Source organism: Cynoglossus semilaevis, chromosome 14 (genome assembly GCF_000523025.1).
Source record: "Cynoglossus semilaevis isolate Cse_v1.0 chromosome 14, Cse_v1.0, whole genome shotgun sequence".
In the NCBI taxonomy this organism is placed as follows: domain Eukaryota; kingdom Metazoa; phylum Chordata; class Actinopteri; order Pleuronectiformes; family Cynoglossidae; genus Cynoglossus; species Cynoglossus semilaevis.
The window spans coordinates 23065777-23083599 of NC_024320.1; the positions used below are offsets into that span (position 1 = coordinate 23065777).

The 17823-nt window shown below is 39.2% G+C and overlaps 1 protein-coding gene across 1 annotated transcript in view; it reads right to left on the reverse strand.

Annotated features, from left to right (window-relative positions):
- astn2 (astrotactin 2) overlaps positions 1-17823 on the reverse strand; it is a 220838-nt gene that overhangs the window by 64750 nt on the left and 138265 nt on the right. Inside the window, exons 12-13 of the mRNA XM_025061990.1 lie at positions 10052-10218; positions 6962-7150 (exon numbers count right to left, since the gene is read on the reverse strand). Coding sequence (XP_024917758.1) covers positions 6962-7150; positions 10052-10218 — 356 coding nt within the window. The remainder of the gene's footprint in view (positions 1-6961; positions 7151-10051; positions 10219-17823) is intronic.

Below are 17823 nucleotides of genomic sequence, written 5' to 3' on the forward strand. Positions count from 1 at the left end.
AAGCAATCCCACATTAGCCCATAAATTAACCAACGACATTTAAAAGACTTATTAATTTGACCTTTTGGAAAATGATAAGTGATTGTAAAAAAAGGGAAACGTCGTTCAAGAGTCTGAACTCACAACTTCACAACTTCAGAGCCCACAGTGAAATCTTTACCTTAGTGCGCTGAATGTCAAGTGAGAAGTTATGAAGCTTCAAACCACGGCTAACCTTTCTGGGTCAAGTTTAATAAAGATCTTTTTCTCAAAACCGCTCTCATCCAAACAATTGTCGGAAAAAGACAAAAAACATTTTTTTCCCCCACAAGCCCAGTAATAGTGTCAACTTTCTGACTCAATGCATCCTGTGTATATTCTTTGCAAACAACCCTTTATTGAATTATCGCCACCTACTGTGTTGAAGTGTCTGCATCAGTTTTACAGGTCACTAAAATATTACATACCATATTTTCCGCATTATAAGTCACTCTGAAGTATAAGTCGCACCAGTGCCCTCTAGTGGCTGGCAGTGTGAAAATAACAAACATATAATTTTTCATTGGTACAGGAGTACTCTAGTGCACAAGCCTAGAGTGCCCTCTAGTGGCTGTCAATGTGAAAAAATATATATATATAATAAAAGTGTGACTTATAGTCCGGAAAATACGATGAACAATAACAATGAACTTAAGTCAAAGCCCCAGCCCCCATAGGAGGGTGAATGATTTGTTTCTAAAATGGCCTTTCTTTGGACTGGACAAGAAGCTGACACACTTAGCCTAAATCTGCCCTAACACTTACCACGAAAAGTCACTCTGATTAAAGCAGAATACTTAAGAAGCTTGCATCAACATGAAGCTGCTTACCTCCTGACCTCAAACTCACCACCAGCCTCTCATAATGAGTGAAGAAATTGCCCAATAATGTCTGTTAACTTCTCTCCCATGTAGAAGCCAGTGCAGCGCTAGGAAGTTAATTACTGAAAATGATGGGGAAACATGGAAATGTGGTGATGTTTATGTCCAGGAGCCTCAGTAGCTGCCAGAGCCACCAATTATTCACTTTGCTACATCTTCAGTGGGAGACACGAGCTGTAATGAGGGTGTGTGTGCGTGATGATGCCAGTTTCTGTCCCTTTAATCACAGCCGTGCAGCGGATATGGAAAGTCGACACACTCCTTTTAAAATAGCAATTTATTTAATGTAAAGTGGAAGGGTGCTTCAGTTTACAACTTTAAAGATCGGGGATGAGATTCTATTCAGTTTAAATTGGAGGCAATGGTGTAAACATACTGAAACAGTGTTGTTGGGTTTTTTTGCACACATCCAAAAACTTAACATACTGCTGTGTTAATAATCGACCAATCGCATTTAGGTGAATTGTGACACTGAGTTATGTAGAATGTTCGAGATAAACTGACATTTATGATGATGATTAAAAAAAGTTCCACTGTATTGGAATATCTAAATTAAGAATTCTATTTTTATTTGTTTTAGAACCTTTTGGCTTAAAAGTTGAACATCATCCCACACTTGGGAAAGTCTTATGCAGATCTACTGCAACAGGTTGTCCCTTAGAGGCGCCAAGTATGTGGTTCCTCTGAGGATCAAACCCAGGACTACCTGCTCCTTGCTTCTGTGGCATGTGTGCTAAAACCTACACAACTGAATTACGCTGTGGTGAAAAAAAAACACAATCCCAGATTGGTTGGTATAAATGACATGGGAATTGAACACATCTCCTTTGTAGACGTCCATTCAATGTCAATGGAAAATATTTCCAGTAATTTGTTGGGACTCCAACCTGCGCTTCATGTTTGGAAATAAAACGCTTTCTTGTAGTATCTCACATACGTTCGACGCTCAAATCCTCTGAAACAACTTGTGGATCTGATGTTCGACTTTGAGCTGTTGCTCATGGAGGCCTTCAGGAAGGAAGGTAGTGAGAAGATGATGGGAGGGGGTTGGGGGGCTGAAAAAAGGCTGCTGGGCTGTATGATAAGACTCACATCTGCATATCAAAGGCAGCAGAGAAAGCCTGAAAATGACAGGAATAAAAAAAAGGATGACATATTGCTCTGGGTGTGTGGAGTAGAGTGGTGGATGTTCGGAGTCTTAGGGGAGCGAGTCGTTCTGAAGACAAAGCTTTTGCTCTTTTAAAAGGCAGGCTCAGTGGATTTGATAAGAAGAACAAACACCTCACTGAGATGACATACAGTAATACACGTGTTTAATTAGAGGCACGGAGAGTCAAGCATCGCACACCGCCGAGTTTATCTTGTCTGGAAGGACCCGGAATGATGAACGACTCCCAGAAAGATCTGCCTGTTCATAAAAATAATCAAATAATTTCAAAAGTGAAATAATCCTGACAAGAAGGAAGCGCTGCGCCGTGCATACAAATAAGCTTTTGGTAAACTGTAAGTGTTTTCTTTCTCCTTTCTGCTGCGTGTTTTCGGTTGTTAATGCTGAGAAGTGCAGAGTCGGCTTGTGTTAAAGCTTCTGGCGCTTCGTTTAGGAAAACACTTCACACCAGGCGGCTGTGTGCGGCATTTATCTTAGAAAAATCAAAAGTAAAAAGCTCACCAGACGGAGCTGCACTTTTCCTGTAATCTGCATGCAATCAAGCAGCCACCCAGCAGTGGGGACGTGATGTACAAGGCTGAGTGTCAGTCACCATTAGAACAGACGTTTTCTCAGCCTTTAACAACAGGTGTGATCATTATATTGTTTTTTCTTTCCTTTTTCACTTTTTCAATATCTTTGTCCATTCCCATCATTTTTCCTCTTTATTCTCCTTGGAAATCCAATCTATTTCTTCATCTTCTTCTTTTTATTCTGCTTTCCTTTTCTTCTTCACCTTCAGCGAACTGAAAAACAGTGCCTAAATAAACTTGTTGATTGTTTTGTGCTTCACAGTTTTCACTGCTCCTGTTAATATGGCGTTATTTTAAAAATCAAATCTTCAATAATTCTTCTTCTTAGGCTTTTATAATTTTTCCTTGCTATTCAGCTACTGTATTTCTTCTCCACCTTGTTCTATTTTTCTTTTATTTATTCCATTTCCTTCATTTTTCCTGTTCTTCACCTTGTTCTATTTCATCTTCTTTTTCTTCTTCTTGCACTTTTATTCTTTTTCTTAGTCTTGATCTTCTTCTTGTTTTTCTTCTACTTCCTCTTCCACTTCTTCTTCATCTTCTTTTGATTGTTTTCTCTTTAAATCCGTGACTTTCTCCTGAACACTCCTGCTGCTCAGGTTAACTGTGAGCAGCAGATCTGTCCGTGTGTTTGTGAGAGCGAATGGTTGCTTGTGTTTTTCTTACGGCCATGTGATAAGCGGTCAGAGGTCTACCCACCTTTTAACTCAATGTCGGATGAGAATAGTTATAGCGCCCCCTGTGACTCCTAGCAGGATAAAACAGTTAAGAAAATAAATCAATGAAATTATTGAATTTGTGACATTTGTTACTGTCACGAACGTTATTTAAACAGATCATTTCAACTCTTCCACGATCACCTTGGTTCTTTAATTGCTTGTCGAGTCAAGTGTCTGCTTCACCTTAACGTCAACCACTAGTCTCCAGTCATCCTGTGTTTAATCCCACTTGAGCCTTAACTTAAGTCGTAATCCTACTGTTCGCCAGAGCAGAACGGTGGTGCAGTGTAGAACTGACGTTCTTACAGACACTGATTAGACACTCTTCTTAAAGACCACATAACCTTGATGTTAATGTCAGTGTTTGATCCCCCGACGTGTGGGAACGGTGAACCCAACGGTTCGTCGTTAACCTTGATAATGTCTTTTTAGGAAAGTGACACAGCACATCACAGCGACACAGCGCATCACAGCACATCACAGCACACAACCAAATGTGACCTCGGCTTTTAACCCATCACCAAAGTCAACAGTGTGTGGGGACGGTGCCGTGCTCAGAGGACCTCAGTGGTAATCTGGCAGCTGGTGGAGCCTTGCGGACCCAAAGCTGCTTCCTTAACCACTAAGCCACCACTGCCATGATATAATATAAATAACATCATTTGTAAAAAACCTTTCAACAAAAATTCTCTCTTTTCAAACCAGGTGAACAGATACAGTAGCTACGGTCACACTAATATCAAAGGCATCCTTAGATAAACCCTCACCAGGTTTCCTCCGTTATTAAGATTAGCATCAGTGCTAACGCAGTCACATTAAGGGTGAATCTTTTGAAGTTTTCTCTACCATTGTACAGTATGTGGGTTAGTTTGGAGGAAACAGAGCAGATAAAACAGGAGCGGATGTTATGGAGTATCTGTTACAGACGCCTCAACGAAGTGACTCACAGCAAACTGATTGCTTTTGTGGCTGAGTTCAAGAATTGACAACTATAAAACTGAAGCACATAAAGGTGGAATAAACAACCAGGAATGATGGTGTGGATGCCAGAGACAGAAGGTAAATGAATAGATGTGTGTGTGTGTTTGTGCTGTCTTTGTGCATACAGATAAACCTGCATCATGTCCCTGTGATTGCAGGAGCATTTCAGCACAAACAGCTTATCAGAGAGAACCAGGTTTCCAAAAGTTTGGAAAGTACCTCCATGGGCTGAGGCTTGGATACTCCATCATCACCCTCTCATCTTCTTCCTCGCTCTTTCTCCATTTCTCTCTCACACATTTCTGTACACTGCATATGTACACACACACACACACACACACCTCTGTGCAAACAGATGATGACACCTAAAAGTGATTCTCTTTCTATTTCCCCTATATTTCCAAACAGATAAGTCCACCATTGTTCATGACGATTTGTCTTCAAAGAGGCAGAAAAAATTCCACAGACAAGATGAAGGACAACAGGCATCACACAGTAGAAGGATGGTGTGCATATTCACTGCTTAGGCTCCAAGCAGGGAATAACAAATAATACCAGTTAACAAATCCACTTTTTGCAAAAACCACTAACATTAATAAATTAAATTGTCTTTGTTTACGGGATGACGATTTGTCAAAAAAGAAAATGTATTCTTACCGGAAGGTCATCTGGAATATCTGCCTCAAGTTCACTTGCTGGCTCTTGTTGTTGTATCCGTGCAGCATTTCAGCAAACAGCGTGTCGTTGAATCGGACGTCCTGTCTGGGACACTTTGGTCCCTCACAGTTATCTGACTGTAGGAGACATGAGCGGCCGTCCCCTGCGAGACTGTACTCCTGGACACACCTGAAGAGGGGTGGATACAAAAGAACAATCGAATATTAAATGTAAATATATGTTAATTTATCCATACCTGAGCTGACAAGGACACGCGTTTCCTTCAAAGAAAATCATACTTTTGTCAAACTCAAGGCGCGCTGGCCAAATCTGTCATTCATTCATTCCCAAGTCATTTTATGTGCCCCACCAGAGCTTAACATTTGTTCAAATATTAGTACATTAACATGAAGTTTCTAATATTCTGTACCACTTACATACACACAAAACTACGGCTCAGGGGCCAAATGCGGCCCACTTGGCTTTTTAATCCGGACAATCCACCAAACTTATGTTATTAATTTACATTACCATTATACTTCTGCGTTTTCCTTTAAAAATGTCCCCATTTCTCCAGTAGATGGTGTAGAAAAGGCTAAAAGCTTTTTTAAAAAACAGTTTAGCCTTTATGCATGACTTTTACATGTCATTTATAGTTTTATAGTATTGCCCCCCTGTCAAATTTTAGGATCTATTATGGCCATAATGTGAGTCAAAGTTTTCCCACGTCTGCTCTACAACAACCGTCAAAAACAGCCCACACGAGCTAGTGTTTCCTAAAGTTTTTAAATAAAGACATTCTCAGCATTTTAACCAGGGTTTCCTCTACATGCATTAGGCAGCAGCCGCAGCAGCAGCAGCAACCCCGCGGCTCCTTAATTATTGCCACCTCTGCTACAGAATTGGGGCAGACGTGCCATAATAGACTACCTGTGACTGTGTCTGTTCCCTAAATAATAAACATCCTGATATAATATAAATAACATCATTTGTAAAAAAACTTTCAACAAAAATTCTCTCTTTTCAAACCAGGTGAACAGATACAGCAGCTACGATCACACTAATATCAAAGGCATCCTTAGATAAACCCTCACCAGGTTTCCTCCGTTATTAAGATTAGCATCAGTGCTAACGCAGTCACATTAAGGGTGAATCTTTTGAAGTTTTCTCTACCATTGTACAGTATGTGGGTTAGTTTGGAGGAAACAGAGCAGATAAAACAGGAGCGGATGTTATGGAGTATCTGTTACAGACGCCTCAACGAAGTGACTCACAGCAAACTGATTGCTTTTGTGGCTGAGTTCAAGAATTGACAACTATAAAACTGAAGCACATAAAGGTGGAATAAACAACCAGGAATGATGGTGTGGATGCCAGAGACAGAAGGTAAATGAATAGATGTGTGTGTGTGTTTGTGCTGTCTTTGTGCATACAGATAAACCTGCATCATGTCCCTGTGATTGCAGGAGCATTTCAGCACAAATAGCTTATCAGAGAGAACCAGGTTTCCAAAAGTTTGGAAAGTACCTCCATGGGCTGAGGCTTGGATACTCCATCATCACCCTCTCATCTTCTTCCTCGCTCTTTCTCCATTTCTCTCTCACACATTTCTGTACACTGCATATGTACACACACACACACACACACACCTCTGTGCGAACAGATGATGACACCTAAAAGTGATTCTCTTTCTATTTCCCCTATATTTCCAAACAGATAAGTCCACCATTGTTCATGACGATTTGTCTTCAAAGAGGCAGAAAAAATTCCACAGACAAGATGAAGGACAACAGGCATCACACAGTAGAAGGATGGTGTGCATATTCACTGCTTAGGCTCCAAGCAGGGAATAACAAATAATACCAGTTAACAAATCCACTTTTTGCAAAAACCACTAACATTAATAAATTAAATTGTCTTTGTTTACGGGATGACGATTTGTCAAAAAAGAAAATGTATTCTTACCGGAAGGTCATCTGGAATATCTGCCTCAAGTTCACTTGCTGGCTCTTGTTGTTGTATCCGTGCAGCATTTCAGCAAACAGCGTGTCGTTGAATCGGACGTCCTGTCTGGGACACTTTGGTCCCTCACAGTTATCTGACTGTAGGAGACATGAGCGGCCGTCCCCTGCGAGACTGTACTCCTGGACACACCTGAAGAGGGGTGGATACAAAAGAACAATCGAATATTAAATGTAAATATATGTTAATTTATCCATACCTGAGCTGACAAGGACACGCGTTTCCTTCAAAGAAAATCATACTTTTGTCAAACTCAAGGCGCGCTGGCCAAATCTGTCATTCATTCATTCCCAAGTCATTTTATGTGCCCCACCAGAGCTTAACATTTGTTCAAATATTAGTACATTAACATGAAGTTTCTAATATTCTGTACCACTTACATACACACAAAACTACGGCTCAGGGGCCAAATGCGGCCCACTTGGCTTTTTAATCCGGACAATCCACCAAACTTATGTTATTAATTTACATTACCATTATACTTCTGCGTTTTCCTTTAAAAATGTCCCCATTTCTCCAGTAGATGGTGTAGAAAAGGCTAAAAGCTTTTTTAAAAAACAGTTTAGCCTTTATGCATGACTTTTACATGTCATTTATAGTTTTATAGTATTGCCCCCCTGTCAAATTTTAGGATCTATTATAAGTTTACACCAATGCTCCATCTATCTGCTCTTGATTGCCCCCTGTCAAATTTTAGGATCTATTATGGCCATAATGTGAGTCAAAGTTTTCCCACGTCTGCTCTACAACAACCGTCAAAAACAGCCCACACGAGCTAGTGTTTCCTAAAGTTTTTAAATAAAGACATTCTCAGCATTTTCACCAGGGTTTCCTCTACATGCATTAGGCAGCAGCCGCAGCAGCAGCAGCAACCCCGCGGCTCCTTAATTATTGCCACCTCTGCTACAGAATTGGGGCAGACGTGCCATAATAGACTACCTGTGACTGTGTCTGTTCCCTAAATAATAAACATCCTCAAGTGTTTCAACCTCCTCGGCTGTGCTTGGTTTATCAATAAACAAGTTTAACACCTCACAAGGTTTGTGTTCTCAACTGATCTGCTGTCATTGTTGAAGTTGGTTTCATTTTGGTGATGGCGGTGTCAGCATTTTCCTCTTCATCGTACGGTTAGTGGCAAAGTAATACGCAGTATTTACTGGAACAAGACATGTCTACGTTACAGCATGGCTTAACACCTGTGTTCTCCACGAGGACGAGATGATCCAAAAAAAAAAAAAAAAACTCTTGAGACCCACCTAAGGGTCACGACCCAGTCTTTGGGAACGCACTATGGGACCTAAACCTAAAACTTGGATAGTGGTAGTTTATGAGAAAATTTGTTTTAGTTTCAAGGATTCTCAACCGCTATCCACTGTAGTAGGAATCACTGCACCTAAAGCAGCTTCCAAGACAATATGTTAAAATATTTAAGAAAAGTTTAAAAATAGATTTGATGAACATGCGGATAAAAAAGTCTTGGCTAATGATTTCTTCTACCGTGACACAGCCTGACCTCAGAGACCCATTCTACCTGGTGCACTGTACAAGTAAAGAGTGGGGGTGATATAATATGCTGGAAATTATTTACCGTGAACTGTTTGAAATGCTGTGGCACAACATCGCTCATGGCCAGCTGCACAGCCTTTCACAGCTAAAGAACAACCTTTCCAAAGTGAAACTCTGCAGAGATTACCGTGTCATGTGATACAGTGTAGTTCTAGGGCAGGTGTTAAAAAAAGCATCTCCACTCCACAGTGCATCAGCTCAGCGAAACATGTGCGGGGTGAGAAAGAGGGCATTGGTGGGGTGAATGTATCACTGAATAATGTGCAGTAATTGCTGTCAGCACGCTCCCAGACTCAGGTGCACGCTGAAGAAAGTACCAGCAGCATACGTTCAGTGTGCTCGGAACACAATGGTTTTCTTTTATATGAGTTTGTATGTCTGTAATTATTGGTAATTTGAATTCTTAGTGTTGTTTTCTACCAATACCAAATACCAATGTATTTATCATAGCATTTTATACACATATATATAGACACACAAACATATATATATATACAGTATATATACAATTCATAATTTGGGAAGATATATATAATTTCTGAAAAACATATATATATATACAGTATATATACACAAACAGCTAATTAATTGCATCAATACATTTGCAGACTGAGCTATTTGGCAAAACTAGCATTCGCTAACTAGCCAAAAAGTTAATTTGAAACTATACATTGAAGATCGGCCCTGAGGTTACAAGCAAATTTGATTGGCTGGTTGCTTCACCTGGGAGCGCTCTGCTGGAGAGCAGCAAAGAAGCAGTTTGTTTCTTCAATATTATCAATTAAAGACAGCTGGACAACAGACGTGCATGTTTGTGCTTAGCTCTTTGGATCGTTTTCAAGAAAAGTGTTTCTAGAACTTTTCATCCTTTGTTTTTAATGATTGGTCAATGCAAAAAACTGGTCAATAATTTTTGAATTTCCAAGAAGGATTATTTAAGTAAACAGTAGGTAGTAAGTAGTAGAAGTAGTGCATACAGTACTTCAGTCCTGTTTATTAGCGCCTCTTTGGTCTTTATGTAAAATGCACTAATTACTTCATACTTGCTGCTGTATCTACTTTGCCTTAGATCGAAGGTGTCAAACTGAGGTGAGCTGTCAGCTGGGCTGATCACGTTTTTTTTATTTTGAAAATAAAAAAATACACAAACACTTCATGTTCAGGATATGATTTGTAAAATTGTACTTCATTAAATATGAATAATATTAAAAATCTAATATACCTTTATTTCTTTGCATGATAAAAGGGGTAAAAAAAATGGAATTGTTATTTATAGGTAATTAGGTTATACTTGTACTGGTCCCGCCCACTTGGCATCTAATTAGGATGTATGCGGCCCGTGAACCAAAATGAGTTTGACACCCCTGCCTTAACTAGATGTTTTCCCATTGGGATGTCACTGATGAGGGCACCTTCACGAGGAGCCTTTATTCAACTTTTAAATACTTTATTGTTGGTTATTCTCACCCGCAAAACATAAGCACATTGCTGGAACTGGGGTCATCTTCCAGGGGCACGAGTTGCTGGAGACACAGCTGTTCGCAGCCTCCATTGAAGCCGTCCGTGCAGTCGATGCCCATGGAGTAGTCATAGCAACCTGAGCCGTCTTTCATTGGCCTCAGCCCCTCAGGACACTGCAAGAAGGGAGAACAGTAACAAAGAAATAAGTGAAGAAGGTGGGAAGGAGGTGTGCAGAGGACGCCAGGAGGAAGGCGTAGATTGAACCGACGGCAGAGCAGATACAGACTGTGAGGTCGCCGTGTGCATGTTAATCAAGCGGTCGCAGAGAGGATGTGAGAGAGGGAGGAGGAGAGGAAATGAGAGAGGGCAGATTGATTGGAAGCAAACAGGATGAATATGTGTCATTTGGCAAAAAGGAGAGCGGGGCTGTTATCGTGTCATTTAAAATGTCAATTAGACATTACTGAGGGTTATCATTACAGCTCATCTGACGGCTGTAACAGAAGACAGAGGTGGGAAATACTTCAAAGATAACTGAGGTGGATGGATATTTTCTCCTTGAAATTACATTGAAACACATAATTTTCAGGTGCAAAAAAAAGTCAACTATGAGAATAACAGGGGGAAATGGTTGGTTAATAGTAATTAATTTTTCATTTGGGAATAGCAGGTGTGAATATCATAACCTCAGACTGTTAATTTGAAGCGCTAGTAAATTGAATGCATTTCCTCAGGCATGAGAACTATTCATTAACTCTTGTTTCCTATAATGGAGGATGTATTCCATTACGGAGCTGCACTCCATTAAAATGTAATTTTACCTTAAAATTAACAAAGTTGCAGACCTAACAACACCAGGATATGACTTTCATTATCCATCCCAGATGTAAACAATACTGTGTTGAGGATTTTGTGAGCCTTTTTTCTCTTTTCTTCTAAAATCAACAGTTCACATGTGATGGTAATGAAAAAAACGTGAATGGTTTACGTTATTGGACACCCTAGTGGCAAAGGCATCTGGACTGTTACTAGAGAGAGTTTGATTCACAGCAGGTCCTGAGAGGGGCTGGATTAAATGTACAGGAAAAATTAAGTTCTCTGTTCATATAGTTATCTGTATAGTTATGTGTATATATATATATATATTGAAATATTATATATATATATATATATATATATATATATATATGATGACCAATTAAGTGGGTATTTTATTATTGCCACAATACTGAGCCAGTTGATTTGTTTAATATTTGTCATATGACCCCTGGGCATTCTCTCTCTCTCTCTCTCTATATATATATATATATATATATATCACATCTGCACATGTTAGTACAATGTTGTAGTACTTCTTCTGTTGTATCTCATGAACAACAATATACATCAGAAATACAAATCTAGAAAAAAAAAATTTCAAAGCAGTAAAACCAGCTCATCTTTTCATTGACTTCTACATGTGAAATAAATCACAATACCGTTTTTTGTTTTTTTTTATTTATCTTGATATTTAAAAGACTAATCAACATGGTGTTTCCATTTCCAGTGAGCAGACATAACTGAGAAGACGAGTGCCTGTTTCTTTACAGTGAAAGTCGTTGATTCAGCTTCCTTATACAGTAATGGAAGCACAAAGACAGAACTGAAGACTTTGATCTCATACAGAGCTTTGAGCTACAGCAGGTGTAAGTTCATGTCGGCTCACTCCTGGAGGGAGAACTTTCATTTTTCATCTAAGTTTAAAGAGAGCCGCTGCCAAACAGTACCACAAAGATGAATGTGCAATAAGCACTCACCAGTGCTCATACATGTTTGGACAACGTCCAGCATTAAATGGAAAAGCTTTTCCGCCTCAGATACAATAAAGTATCTCATGAATGTAATGCTTACCTCCTCACCGGCACTGAGATTGGGGCCATTCATCACACTGAGCCTGAGCTGTCTGTAATTCACCATTGTCCAGCAGCTCTCTGCGGCTGAATGCTAGGACTTAAGGTTAGAAATTAGTGCAGCCCACTATTGTTGCCATTCCTACTACATCTCACTCACGGTAACAATGTGTTCCCTCTCTCTCTGTGATGACGACTCTCCAAAGACTAAGCCGTTTGAGGGATTTGCATTTCAGATTAATTCATTTGAGGCCTTCTGTAGGTGCTTCTGCAGTAGCAGAGATCGAGCTGTAGTTTATATGTTCACTAATCAGCTGTGAGGGTCAGGCACAGTGTGAATCGCAGCAGTATCATTTTTACTACAGTACTAAGACCACATATTTCTTTGACAAAGACCGTTACTCTACTCCCTTCACCTTTTTTTCACTTCAGATTTTTCTAAATCATCATTCACTATCATTTTACTGCCCTGTGTCGTGATACATATCGTATTGCCAGATTCTTCCAAATACACACAAAAGTTAGCTTCAGCTCATTAGCGTCCACTTCTATTCTCTCTTCTCACAGAGCTGCTGTATATATATTAGATTATGATAGATGGCGATGTAACCATGAAATGCCCATTCTTTCAGAAAATCTCTGATTCAGTAATCAGAGCAAACAGCGGTTGCAGAGTCCATTGCTCAGAGATTAATCAATATCTCAGAAAATCTCTGATTCTGTAATCAGAGCAAACAGCGGTTGCAGAGGTTGGGTTCTCAGATCACAATTTATATTTTACTGAGAAGCTATTATTAAATTGCTGACCAAAATGCCACTGCACCCGGTGTGACCCCAAACACAAACGTGAGACTGGGGGCTAAAAAAATAACAATACATCACTTTAGCTCTGTCTTTGGTGTAGATTTTAGAGACCAACACACGTCTTTCTCGCTCTCACAGCCATGCTTAAAGCAGGAATATGTTACGGATAAAACAGTCGATGGATGTACGGATTCCTCGGAGATTATTATAAATGAGGAATTTACTACTCCATTAAGTAGTAGAGTGGAAGTATTTCACTCTCAAGTATACTTAGGGGAATACAGGTACAAGCTAAGGAGGTATGGAGAAGAGAAAGTGGAGGAGAAAAATGAAGTACATCACATATCTTCATATATATTTCCCTTTACATTAAAAGCTTCACATCGATAATATCGCAGTATATCACAAAATTTCAGCCGACCAATATTATCGCCCTGAAATTGGTATATAATGAAAAATCTATTAGAACCGTTTTTCCTCCGATCATGACAACCCGATAACACGATATTGGTTTCGCCAAATGATGTGTGACCTAAAAATAGTTTTGGGGGTAAACGGCTGTATATTAAAGTGAAAGTCACTAGATGGCAGCATCGCAGCTCATTTAACTGATCTCATACTTGTACAGTGGTGTGTAAAGATAGATAAATATTACCAGGCATATATCAGTATCGGTTGAAATCAGAATCAGAAATGTGTTTGGGCAATATCGGCATATTGGATATTGACAAAAAGTTAATATGGGACATCTCTTAATATCTCTTTTTACTGCCCCGTGTCGTTATATTATATATCGTCTTACCAGATTCTTCCAAATACACACCCCTAATGTTAGCTTTAGCTCATTAGCGTCCGCTTCTCTTCTCAAAGAGCTGATCGTGGTAAAATACTTCTAATTTATCACTTCTCTTCTCAAAGAGCTGATCGTGGTAAAATACTTCTAATACTACAATAGACCCTTTCTTCAAGTAAGACAGTCAAAGTTTAAGAGGAAATTCATCACGCAATTGTGATCGTAAACCTTACAACGTGGAACTTCCTTTTAAGGAAAGCATGTCTTGAGACTTTGGTAAAACACCACGGAATAAAAAAAAGAAAAGTTTCTGAAATAGCGCACCTCTAAATCACACTGACAGGAAACTAGAAGAGAGGGAAAAAAATAAAATAAAATGCTCTTAAAGCACATGTGGCAGCCTAATCTGGTTTAGAGGTGGCAGAGATGCATGGCCGGCAGCTCCATGGCTGTTCAAATGGGTTAAATTAGACACAGCAGTTTTATTGCTCGAACTGCACCCTCACAGAAGTGGTGAGGGTGCAGTTCAGTCCCCAGCTGTTTGTTCCGTTACTAGCTGTGAATTCATATTTAAATCTCAGTATGAAAATGAACCCAAGTCTCTGAGCGGTTTGAAACCCCGATCCCCGAGGGCAAAAAAAAAAAAAAAAGTCATTCATTTTTTTTATTACGCCACTATTTGATCATTTGTTTTTGTTTTTTTTTTGTAGTTTACCTCTTTATTTCGTTCACCCAAACATCTGTTTGGACAAGCTGGAATAAAACACATGCCTAGTTTGATTTCATGCAGACTTAGCTCTGCCACAATCTCTCTCTCTCAGTTTTAATATTGTGAAGTTCACCGTGAGAATGTTAATGCACTCTGTAGTGAATGTGATGATCTTATCACTGGATGACATATCATGGAGCGCGGCTCTGTTTACGGGCCGTTCTGTCCACGTCGGCCACCTTTCATCAGTGAAACCACAGATGACACTCTGAGTTAGGGATGGTTTTGTCCTCAGACTGCAGCAGCTCCACAGCCCGATGGCTGACGGTATGTGAGAATCGCTTTGATTTGTTTTCTGTGCTGGTGAAAACAGTGGCGACACGCTCCGACAATTACAAATAGTTTATGTCAGAAAATGCAGTAAATAATTGAGAGAAGGGAAGAAAAGGTAATGTTCTGAGATTAAACAGTGTCATAAATGTTAAAACAAAAAAAAAATGTAATTAAGTTCTGAAAATGCCCCGGGATATTTAAAATGAAATATACACTCCTTTCATGTGTGCAAATATATTACATTTGAATCAATAAGGAGTTGAAATGTATGAATATAAACAGCAGGACGATATATGTTCACTGATTCAAAGATGACCATCAAAGTCTATGACAGAAATACAATGGAAATTAAAAATAAAAAAACAAAACAACAAACTTGAACTGATTATTAAAACTAAATACATTGTATTTATTTATTTTATTTTAATTTTGTATGCTTGAGCACACATTGTAATGGTGGTGAGCACTCTTGCCTTACAGAAAGCGAAATGTGTTCAAGTCCAAGCCCGGACAGATGGCCTTTCTGCAGGGAGACTACGAGCCCTTCCTGAGTCAAACTGAAACTAAGTTAATCTTAAACTCAATTAATGCAACATATAAACCACATTCAGCTGTGCTTATTTAGTCATACTTTGTTCTTTTCTCTGGACATATTGTGATTAATTGTTTTTTGATGGTAACCACAACTAATCATGATTAGTTTTTTAATCCACAACCAGATGAAAAAAGGGCATAATTATCAAAACATATATATATAATAGACATACATGTGTATATAGGTATATGTGTATGTATACATAAATACATACACATATATACATATATGTATATTTATATCCTTTTCTGACTATCCAGACTATAAGCAACTGTTTTATTGCCACAGAATCAGCACAAGGCTTTAATAAAAACAGAAAACCATCGATTCCTTTTTTGAGCGAGTGTTGTTTCATAAATGCTTCAGTAAAATATGAATATTTAATTTTTGCCACAAGAAAAATTGAGTAAGAAAAAAGGGTTTCACCTAAATATGACACAGTAGACAGTCAACGCTCATCAGCACTGCATTAATTCCCTCTTATCATCGCGTGGTTATTCACAGATCTCGGCGGTGCACTGAATGACACACTCGATGCAGTATTTAACCAAGGGTACCTAACTGAAAGGATGAAGGAATTATTACAATGGATCCATAAAGCAGTAAAAGTCAGGGGTGATGAGATAAACTGGGCTGTGCTCACTGTGCACCCAAGCAGCCCCGAGCTCCAAAAACTCTCCTGCCAGAGCTGTGGTTATGTGGGAATTTTAGAGCATGCTAGGTTGACGGATTAGTGAATGAGGATTTCTACTCAAAATGTTGTTTTGGTCAAGCTGCCACTCCCTTTTTCCCCCCACTGTTTTCTTTATGTAAACAAGAGCAGCCAAGCAAAAATGCAGCTCCATACAGTGTTCACTTCTTGACAGTTGGAGTGTGACACACATTTTAATAAACTTTGAGACAGAGCTTGTACAAGTGCCACAAAATGAGATTGCAGGCAACAATATCTGTCTCCTCTAGGCTGTTATAAATAACTGCAATTTGACAGGCCAGAATTAAATTTCTGGGTGGGGCCTAGAATTTAAAACGACATCTTTGCCAACACAGCATCTGAACAATTTAACCGAGTCCCAAAAGGGACATCAACTGATGAAAGATATGCCACTAATATCCTGCCATCTGCTCGGGCTTCAAGGGCTTCCATTAGGAAGACGGATACTGTATCTGGATGCTACAATGTACCATAAAAATATTTCCTCAAAGCTTAAACTTAAAACACACCTGGCAACCTGCCAGGACAAGCATTGTTTACAGAGTTCTGAGCTTCACCATCCAAACCTCCGGTCTTCAGAGAAAAGTTCAGATTTTCACACAAATGCAGAGGATGACGTGAAGTATTGACCAAACATTCACATCAGTCATCTGCCCCAAAGACTTGCTCTCATCTTCGACATGCTACAAACAGATCCGTCAAAAACAATCAAAACATTATTTCAGCTGACTAAATATTTTATTCAAATATACAGTGTTTTCCTTAACTCTGGTAAAAACTTCAGGGATGTAAAATCTGGCAACATTTCAAAGACCTATCGAGAACGAGAAGACCACCCTACAATGGTGCACATTATTAAAAGGTTTTCTATGATAAAAGTAGAGAAAAAAAAGAGGAAATGTGATGAAAACACAAAAACAGAAACATATGTAAAATGGTTTAATAACAGTGCTGGAATAAATTCAGAAAAAAAAAAATACTGTATTCTGAAAGACTCATGATTGGGACACCACGTTCACACCTACAGTCAGTGTCCAGTTTACCTATTCCTCAATCTGCAGATAAAAAAATCTACACACACAGGGAGAACACGCAAACTATCACAAATAGATGGGGTTCAAACCAGGGATGTCTAAACGGCATCGGTCCGATATTGATCACAATTTCAGGATCGAACATTGAAATAAACATCTGTAGCCCGTCAGATCTGATACCTAAGACCAAATGGTCAACAGAACTTTGCACAACAAGCGCAGATTAAACATGGACACTACTGACTCAGCAGAAGATATCGGATGAATATAGGTATCGAGAGAGACTCCAAGTTGCGGTATCGGTGTCTGAATGTTATATCCAGCCATCCCTGGTTCAGACAAGTGTTTTCTTCCTGTAACGCGAGAAAACTAACCCTCTTTCCTAAAATGTGACATTCTTGGTAGCTTTGCACTTTTTTAGATGATCAACATATTGACGATCTAATATTGTACTAGCCAAATCATCAACCGAAGAAACGGTTTTCAACGTTAATGTCACAGATTTACAGAAACCATTTCCCTTTCTCAGAAATGTAGCCAGAAAACAACACATTTATCAGCTGTTTTGTTTTTCTTCCCCGCTGAGAGAATAAGTGTCACTCATCATGGGAACTGCTGCACAGCACACACTATAAACTGCAAACAACAACACATTTCCACATTGAAATATATTTCCAATCACTGTTTGGATGAGCCAAGCGATGAGTAAAAAACGCTAACTTGCAGCAGAAAAACTGCTGCTATAGGTTAGCAGACAGGGAATAAACCATCTGTGGACCTCTTGAGTTCAGCAGCAGCAGCAGTAACAGTGAGAGAACACAGGGAGAATATATGCTTCCTAATTTTTTAGCTCTGGCTCTCCACACTATAATTAATTGCAATTGCACTTTTTTTGTGTGTTAACTACCG